At 41.9% G+C, this 9,746-nt stretch overlaps 1 protein-coding gene across 3 annotated transcripts in view; it reads right to left on the bottom strand.

Annotated features, from left to right (window-relative positions):
* The window catches only part of LOC109912629 (protein crumbs homolog 2-like), a 177,051-nt gene that overhangs the window by 80,882 nt on the left and 86,423 nt on the right, over positions 1 to 9,746 (bottom strand). For 2 of the 3 annotated variants that reach the window (XR_007265085.1, XM_020512060.2), the window contains exon 3: positions 2,289 to 2,484. Coding sequence is in view for 2 of the 3 variants with exons in the window: in XM_020512060.2 (XP_020367649.2) it covers positions 2,289 to 2,484 (196 nt within the window). In the remaining variant the exon portion in view is untranslated. Of the gene's footprint in view, positions 1 to 1,405; positions 1,500 to 2,288; positions 2,485 to 9,746 lie in introns of those variants that run through there. The other variant, XM_048613819.1, reaches the window with a different exon arrangement.

The following is a 9,746-nucleotide window of genomic DNA, read 5'->3' as shown; positions in this document are numbered from 1 at the left end:
CCCCCATCCCAGGCCCCAAGAAAACCTTCCACATCAAACAGATGTTCACCTGCACATCTGCTAATGTGGTATACTGCATCTGATGTGGCCTCCTGTACATCAGGGAAACCAAGTGGAGCACCTACGCTCAGTTCACGACAAACAACTGCACCTCCCAGTTGCGAACCACTTCAACTCCCCCTCCCACCCTTTGGACGACATGTCCATCCTGGGTCTCCTCCAGTGCCACAATGATGCCACCTGAAAGTTGCAGGAATAGCACCTTATATTTCACTTGGGAACCCTGCAGCCAAATGGTATCAATGTGGACTTCACAAGCTTCAAAATCTCCCTGTCCCCGACCACATCCCAAAACCAGCCCAGCTCATCCCCGCCTCCCTAACCTGTCTGTCCTTTCTCCCACCTATCCATTCCTCCCACCTCAACTCCCACCCCCACCTCCACCTCCTGCCTACCAGCCTCATCCAGCCTCCTTGACCTGTCCGTCTTCCCTGGACGGACCAACCCCCACCCTAACTCCCCACCTACACTCACCTTTACTGGCTCCATCCCTGCCTCCTTGACCTGTCCATCTCCTCTCCACCTATCTGCTCCTTTATCCATCTTCTATCCACCTCCCCCTCTTTCTATTTATTTCAGAATCCCCTTCCCCTCCCCCATTTCTGAAGAAGGGTCTAGGCCCGAAACGTCAGCCTTCCTACTCCTCTGATGCTGCTTGGCCTGCTGTGTTCATCCAGCTCTACACCTTGTTATCTCAGACACAGGGATGGCTGCCTGGAACCATTGTTCAGCCTGAAAATCCAATTCAGACTTTGAGTCTAGAAGAACAATGAACCAGACCTAACACTCTAGACTGAAACTAACTTTTACCCTTCGGGCCATCCCACCCAGACATTATGGAGCCTCTGCAGATACCAAGACATTCAACGTCAATCAATATTTATGCACAGAGACATTGGCCATTCCATTTAATCAAAATACATTCACACCTACTGTTAACTATCAGGATGCCAATTGCCTCAAAGGGAATACCAGTAACACAATGGCAAGCGCAGATTTGGCCCGAAGATAAGAGACCCGCAGTTAGTATAATTGCAGGCCCCATACCTCACTGGAGAGCACGATTCGCCCAGGGAGCTATCCCCACAGCTACCACCAGGAGAAGGATCCGAAAGAGCTACCGTCCCACAAGCGATCCCCACAGCCATCTCCAGACCAGGAATCCAGACAGCAATCCCAAAACCTACCGACACAGGCCTATCCCATGCTGGGGCAACCGACCACCAATGACCTCCGAAAGCCACCAGCCCGATTGATAAGGCCTCAGACACATCCTGAGGTGAAAACCTGTTCGCGGAAACCACTACAAAGTAAGGAAAACCAATAAATCCACCACGCGTCCTACCGCATCAGCGGACTCCACACAGACTGACGGCCTACACCGTCCGAAGTCTTCATTGAAGCACCGGCTACGGCAAGAGGGAACGGCCAGCAGTATTTCAAAATGGTGTTTATCCCCAGTGGTGAGTTTATATTCTTGAGACCCCAAAGTATCCAACCTAGCTAGCAGGGAGGGGATGGTGGGTGGTTACAGTGCAGGGAACCCCAAGGGTACGAAGCCTGATAAATGTTACAGTGATTAAAACCCTGTTGTCTAGTTCTAATAGTGTTTAAACTGTATTTGCTTTAATAGTGTTTAGTTACTGTCCTCTGTATAATTGATAATGTCAACTTCACAATTTTTTACATTTGCCTTTATTTCTTGCGTTATACTTACCTTTTGTATTTAAGTAAACGCAAAGGTTCTTTTTGCCCTAAAACACCTGCCTACTGCCTTCTTCAATTCACATTCCCAAAATAAGACCAGTGTCAGAACCAGAGATCTGGGGGTGATTTGAACCACCTAAAAACCAGCAAATTACTGATCGCAAACCGGAACCCCTACAGTAATAAGTCACTGCAAACAAATTATTGGTCTAAAATCATCTTTGCCATTGAGGGTGTCAAAGCTATTTCTACATAATTTGTGGATGAATCAAATATTTTCTGTTCTCTTCAGAATTATCAACATTTTTTTCTCTTCAATTCGTTTTTTACAAAGTTTCGATTTGTACCACTGACTGAATTTTCTTCAACTCAGACTAGATGCAGGTGTGACACAGTAGTGAATTTGCGATGACCTTGATGCACATTAGAATGGCCGTTCTATGAGGTCTACCTGTTTTGTAAGAAAGTAAAATCATTAGTGTCAATGCTGTGATAGGGAAGCAGTGCAATGTGTTCCTTACCCATTGATCATGTCCTTGCATGTTCCTCGGTTGATACATGGATTGCTGGCACATTCGTCAATATCTGTCTCGCAGTCAACTCCCTCATAACCAGAAGCACATAAACAGTCATAGAATGCAATGTTGTCTCTACACGTACCGCCATGCTGACAGGGGTTCGATTCGCATTCATTTATTTCAACTTCACAGTTCAGACCTTAGGAAATTAAAAGATAAATGTAGATTTTAAACAAAACTTTGTACTTTTGATTTTCAGTAGGAGCATTTCTACATAGAAAACAATCAAAGATTTAGAAAATAGGGTTTTATTCAGTAGAATGAAAACGAAGGAAGTGTGATAATGAGGGAGAAACAGGTAAATAAAGATGGAAAGGTGAAGAATTTTCTTTGGGGTCACTCAGAATTCAAGCATTAGCTCACACAGATGTCAGCTGAACCTCAATCTGATAGACAGTGCTTATGTTATTCCTCCAATCAGAATCCAAACACTCGACCATGGTGACAGTCTGTTTCAGTAATGGTATTTTGGAAATAAACTCAAATTTAAATTTTTAAATTTAGGATTGAAAAGCCATAGCAACCGTCTATAGTTTAAGAAACATACCAAAAGGCTACAACAAGAAAAATAGACTTGGCTTGTAATTTTGCAAAATTTAAATAATTGATGATTTGAACATAATATTGGCTGCTTCTGCAATTGCTGAGGAGTTTAATGAGTCCATAAACATTTCATGGACATTATTCAAGAGGTTTCATGACAGTTTCTGAAATTATCTTTAGATTTGGGAAAATATTCTATCTGTGGCTCTAACTGCAATTTTTCCCATTATAGCTGCTTGTCTGAAATACCGTAAAAATGTAAACTCAAGAGATACAGTCATCTCACAAGCTCAGTTGGAATCATAGAATTGTTAGTGCAGAAGAAGGTCATTTGATCCATCATGTCCATGATAGATCCCCTAAGGTGTACTTCCAGTTGTAATATATCTGTATTCTGCTGGGGGTCCTAAAGTTGTACAGTTTGTAACTATCTATCCCATGGCATTCAGAAGTCATGCATCATAGCATTTAATTCTAACAGTTCCATTCTCCCTGAGGAATAGGGAAAACTGCAGACCACAAACTCATGAAACACTGCTGGTCCTTTAGAGGACATAGTGCTGGCCCTGCACATGACCACAAAAAATGTCAGGTAGTGCTGCTGTGTCTCTAACATTGTAAAAATAAACAACCTGTTTTTCACTCCTTAGGAGCACCAAAGTGAGGTCAGCCATTCCCAGAGCAAAACTTGTTGGAAAATGTACAATAAGTCAGAATTTAGAAAACAGGTTAAATATTATCTGATAATGAATATAATTTGTTTACCCATTCATGGAAGAACTGCTGATAGTATAGCTTCAACGACTCAGTGAGTGACAGTGTATTTTATCACATGTAATAACTTGCAGTGTAGCTAGTGGAGTTCAAGATGAAGTACAGACTTGTGGTTATCACCGCAATGTCTAGAGCCCCAATGAGCCAAACCAACTCTGCTTATGAATGGAGTCCAACAAGATATTCATTAGATTCATAGACAACATTTAGGTACTGAATAGTAAAAGAATAAATGATTAACTCTACCTTCTGTAATTGTATGAAATTTTTAAAAAAAAGGACATTGCCAGTAATTGTAAAGTATTTTTGTCAGTCAGTTTCCTTTATTTTCATCTGGACTGATGACTAGTAACACTCACTAGAATTCTTTGCTACCAAGCCCTGTACACAACTGCATGTGAGCATACACATTCCTGTGTCTAATATGTCCCAACCTTCATCTGATTACAATATAAAAAGTTTTAGGTAAAATAAATAAACTCAGTCCATCGTCAGTATAAACCCAGGGAACAACACCCAATTATTCTACTGGGCATCTTATTGTCTTCCAGACTGAACATTGAATTCAACAATTCCAGACAACAATCTCTGCACCATTTTGTTTCCCTTATTTTTAGAGGTTTTAGATTAGCTGTTGCTTTCCTCTTTTTTTTTTTGCTTTAATGTTCTGTTATTCACACCTCCTCTAGACGCGTTTCATTTCTTTACTTGCTCCCATTATCGATTCCTTTTGCTCTTGACCCCACCTCTGCTGCACTGCTAATTTCTGGATTTACTCTTTATCATAGACTTTCTATTTTGCTCTTCATTCACCATGAATTCACCGCCCCCTCCCTTAATTTGTCTGGAACCTGTTACCTTTCTATTCTGTACTAGGCTGGTGAAAGATCAACGGCCTTAAACGTTGGGCTGAATTTTAATATATGAGAAATAGGAGCAGGAAAAGATCGTACAGTCAGCCAAGCCTGCTGGGCCATTCATGGGTGAAATTGGGCTTCATCCCTGGAATGACTGTACACAAGGTCAGCCAGGTGCACTTCACAGAATAGGAGTTCCCTGATTGAGGCTGTTAACTCAGTACAATCAGGGAGCCCTAGCTGACAGAGTTAAACAGGAGTGTCAGGTTCTGTTTACTCTGAGAGCTGGCTCTGCAGAAGCTGGATCAGTGTCAAGGACTCTCCATGCAGAAATAAAGGGTGACCTGGTGATGGGATACTGGCCTCTGTGGAGTTATTTCAATTCCCACTTTGCTGACTGGTCCCCATATCACTTAATTCCTGAGAGAACAAAACTCTGCCTATCTCAGCCTTAAATATGTTCAAAGTTAGAACTCCACAACTCTCTGGAGCAAAGAACGTTACGATAATAGTAAATATGACCTATTGATTTTTAAATTCCATCATCTGGTTGTTATATTTGGGATGTGTCATGGAGTACATTTCTTTTTATAAAGGAAGACTCGTGGACCTAAAATGACTGCAGTGGTCACCTGGCCCCAAACTGAAGCCTGATTTGTGGGATCCATGTGAAACAAACTAAAGCATCTGCACTGAAATGATCATTTTATGTAAAGTCATTGAAACCAGATAACTGAGTCAATGTGAAGAAATTTGCATCTTCTGTTTAATTCACGCTTCATACATTGGGATAACTTCATATATTGGGAGATAAAAGGCCTGTCTGCCAGTTAGCCAGCTTGGAAATACAGTGGAGCTGGACTCTGGAATATATAATGAACTATAGCTCAACAGGTACTTTTAAGCAGCAGATCAGAGAGAAGAAAATGAATCCATAAGAGCAGAATCTGGGAGCTGTGCTCTGTCTCTCTCCCTGCCTGGTTCTCTCATCTCAAATAAATAGTGCCTAGTGAAAAGCAACTTGCATAAACAGCTATTCACTGAGGACTTAAGATATTTACAGATTCTGCTACTGCTGAAGATGTGAATCAACAACTAATCAATTGTACTGCAGGTTTAAAACCTTAAAGATTATAAGGACTTGTATACTTCATATCCTTATTTCTCCCTATCTGTACCAGACACTTTAAGGTTATTATGTGTGTTTGTGTGTATGTTTGATGTTGTGTTTTTACTCTTTGTTTCCATGGGGTTACCAAATAATAAGATTTCTCTTTTTTTTCACTTGGTAGTTGGCTCTGTCAATTTCTAGTGAACTATGTTTTAATTAAAAGTGCAATTGCTGCTTGCTAAAAGAAGACAAATATTGATGACCAGATGGTGATTAAAATAAGGGAAGCCAATACCTCCTCCTCATCTGGTTGTACCAGGAAACCCAGAAATTCACAGAGAATCAGCAAACATCCCCACGTCTGACCTTATGATGGAGGGAAGGTCATTGACAAAGTAGCTAAAGATGGTTGGGCTAACGACAGTACCCTACAGAGAAGTCCCAGAGCTGGGATGACTAATCTCTAACCAACATAACCATCTTCCTTCATGCCAGGTCTGATTCCAACCACTAGAGAGATATCCTCCTGATTCCTATTGACTCTAGTTTTGCTGGAGCCTCTTGATGTGCTGTACTTGATCAAATTTGGCTTGATGTCAAGGGCTGTCACTCTCACCTCACCCCTGGAATTTAGCTCTTTTGTTCATGTTTGAACAAAGGCTGTAATGAAGTCAGAGGCTGAATGACATTGGTAGAACCCAAACATGGCATCACTGAGCAGGTTATTGTTGAGTAGGTGCTGCTTGGTAGCGTTGTTGATGACACCTTCCATCACTTTACTGTTGATCTAATGGGGTAGTAATTGGCTGAGCTGGATTTGTACTGCTTTTTGTGTCCAGAACCTAACTTGGCAATTTTCTTGGGAGTGATGTGCGCGGTTCTGGTCGCTACACTACAGAAAAGATGTGGAGGGTTTGGAGAGGGTGCAAAAGAGGTTTACCAGGATGTTGCCTGGATTGGAATATTAGCCATAATGAGACGTTGCCAAACTTGAATTGTTTTCACTAGCGTGTTGGAGGCTGAGGGGCGACATAGTAGAAATATATAAAATTATTAGTGGCATAAATAGAGTGGATAGTAGGAGTCTTTTTCCCCAGAATGGAAATGTCAAATACTAGAGGGCATAGGTTTAAGGTGAGAGAGGGAAAGTTTAAAGGTGATGTGTGAGGTGAGGTTTTTTGCCCCCAGAGGGTGATAGGTGCTACGAACAGGAAGGTGGTAGAGGCAGATATAATAGCAATGTTCAAGAGGCATTTAGGCAGACACAAGAACAGGCAGGGAATAGAGGGATATGGACCACATGCAGACAGATGGGATTAGTTTAGGATGGCATTATGGTCAGTGCAGACACGATGGCCCAAAAGGCCTGTTCCTGTGCTGTACTGTTCTATGTTTCTCCACATTGTCAGGTAGATGCCAGTGTTGTAGCTATACTGGAGCAGTTAGGCTCAGGACTCAGCAAGTTCTGATGCAGGTCTCCAGTATCCTTCAGTACCCTTCCACTGTTCCCAGTTTGGCTGCCATTAATCAGGAGCCACTTCTCCTGCACCAATCTTTAAGCCACACATTCATCCTCTCATAATATTTGCCATATGTTAATTTGAAAGTAGCTCAGCTTATAGTGTGGGGATTATGACTTTTGAGATTCTATTTTTTTAATGTGGCACCTAGCTCCTCTTACTGACAATACAAACCTCCTCCTTTATCATGCCTATGTCATTGGTACCTACAGGGACCACAACAGCTGGATGATCTCCCTTTCACTGCACCTTCCTCCCCAAGTCTTGAACCCTGGCACTGAGCAGGCAGCACAGCTGTTTGCATGTATGCTCTTTGCTGAAAAGAGTTATGAACAACACCCTCATTATACAACCATAACTACCACCACAACATTTATTTTTGCTCCCCCCAGTCTAAAGGACTTCCATGGTGCCATGGTCAATTAGCTCATCCACCCTGAAGCCCTTACTTTCATCCAGACAAAGTGAAAGAACCTCAAGCATGTTGGACAATTGCAAAGGTTGAAGCTCCTGCCCTCTGGGTCTCCTTAATGTGCTTCACTTGCTGTCAACGCTCCTGTCCTCGAACACGGATTAAATCAGACCCAATCTTAAGAAGTGTAACTGCCTCTAGGTACAATGCATCCAGGTAAGTTTCCTCTTTTCTAATGTGTCACAGTGCTTGTAGTTCAGCTTCTAGCACATAAACTCAGATCCAAAGCTGCTTAAACTACAAATACATTTTCCATCATTAACAAGAGATATCAGAGCACAGTCATGATAGTAATTGCCTTAAATGGATAGAATTTTAAAAATAGTTTCATATAATATAACTGTGTTTGCCTATTCTAAATGAGGTCTCATTCTTTTGTGAGCAGATTGGCAAAGATTTTGGTGTGTGTGTAATCGATTAAGAACCTGTCTTTATCGTGCATACTGGTGAATTTGTGCACATGATATATGTGGACCCAAAGTCTTGTAACAGCATATAGTGCAGCAAGAGAGAGAGAAAGTCAACTTCAATCTGAAAAAGGTGCAAGAGGGAGTGAGAGAAAGTGTAGAATGAGAGACTTAATACAACACCAGAGGAAGTGACAGAGAGAGGGGGGCCAGAGACTAAAAACCAGTACGTGAGGAAGACTGAGTATGGAACTGAAGCTGCTCTATCTGTGGCCTACATTCTGAGAAAGATGTGACAGCACAGGGAAACAGGTAATTAATCAATTGATGAGTATTTTGCTTGTTGGGTCTTTCAAAACTCATGCAATTTATGAACATAAGAATTAGGAACATTAGTAGATCCATAAGTCCCTTGAGACTGCTCTGCCCTTCAACAAGATCATCATTTTCATTTCTGCTTCAAATTATACATTCTTATCTACTCCTGATAAATTTTGATTGCTTTGGCCAACACGAGGCTATCTGCCTCCACGAATAAAATTATTAATTGACCCCATTCTCCACTGCCTTCTGAGGTAGAGAGTTTGAAAGTCGCACAGTCCTCCGAGTGAAAACAAAAACATTCTCCTCACCTTTGGCCTCAAAGGGCCACCCCAAACATCAGGCAAAAATTTTCCAAAGATGTGGGCATTGGTGAGTTATTTGGGGAAATAAAGTGAGATTGGCAAAATTACTTCTCAACATCAAGAAAAAAACAAGGTCTGATTCTCAAACAAGCTTTGAACAAGTGAGACATGAATCTCAATATGAGAGGCGAGTGGCCTGTTTGCACTCATTTGAATGCAGTAGCATGAAACTAGTACCTCATCTCACCTCATCGAAATGCAGTTTCCCGTTCTCTCACCCACCAGGCAGAAACCAGTCCAACGATAATACCATTAGGCCATTGCCACCCCTTGATTAATGTTAAATTCTATGGGAACTTCAGTTAGCTTGGTTGACTAGACGGTTACAGTATAATGCAGAATGATGCGAAAAGCATGGATTGAATGCCCAATAGGGCTGTGACCGTTCATTGTGCGTGAGCTTTCTTGCTGTGCTCCATCCTGGCAATGCAATGCCCCTCCAGCTGTTTCTCTCCCGGAGAACGATGCCCATGGTCCAATATGGACTATGGCTAATTACTTCCTTACCTTATTAGTTTAAATTCCATTTTGATGCAAATAATCTGACAAGTTCCTCCCTTTTAGTATTTGTCATGCCCCTCCTTTTGTACAGAGTAGCATTGAAATGTCATGCTTCATCTGTGGTTGCCAAATCTACTTAGGCTCATCTTTGTCATCTCACCCTAATCCCTCATCCCTCCTACAAGAACCCACCAATTTCAATTTGTGCATATCTTTTTGAAAGTGGCTCAGATCAGGAGCTGAGAATCACAGGACATTATTGCTTCCTTCACAGAATTACAGAATCATTACAAAGCAGAAGGAGGCTTTTTGGTCCATTGTGCCTTCATTGGTTCTAATATCTTGTGCTAATCTCCCCATAACACAATTACAATCCCAATAACCATTTCCTCTTGAATTCCTCAATTGAACCTGCCTCCACCACTTTCCCAGGCAGTGCATTCCATATCCTAACAACTCACTGGTTGAAAAAGATCATTTTTCACATTACAGAGACAACAAGGTGCAGGGCTGGATGAACACAGCAGGCC

Source organism: Rhincodon typus, chromosome 28 (genome assembly GCF_021869965.1).
Source record: "Rhincodon typus isolate 14 chromosome 28, sRhiTyp1.1, whole genome shotgun sequence".
NCBI lineage: Eukaryota > Metazoa > Chordata > Chondrichthyes > Orectolobiformes > Rhincodontidae > Rhincodon > Rhincodon typus.
The sequence above is the reverse complement of the archived record's forward strand: the minus strand, read 5'-3'. Positions and strand labels throughout refer to the sequence as shown.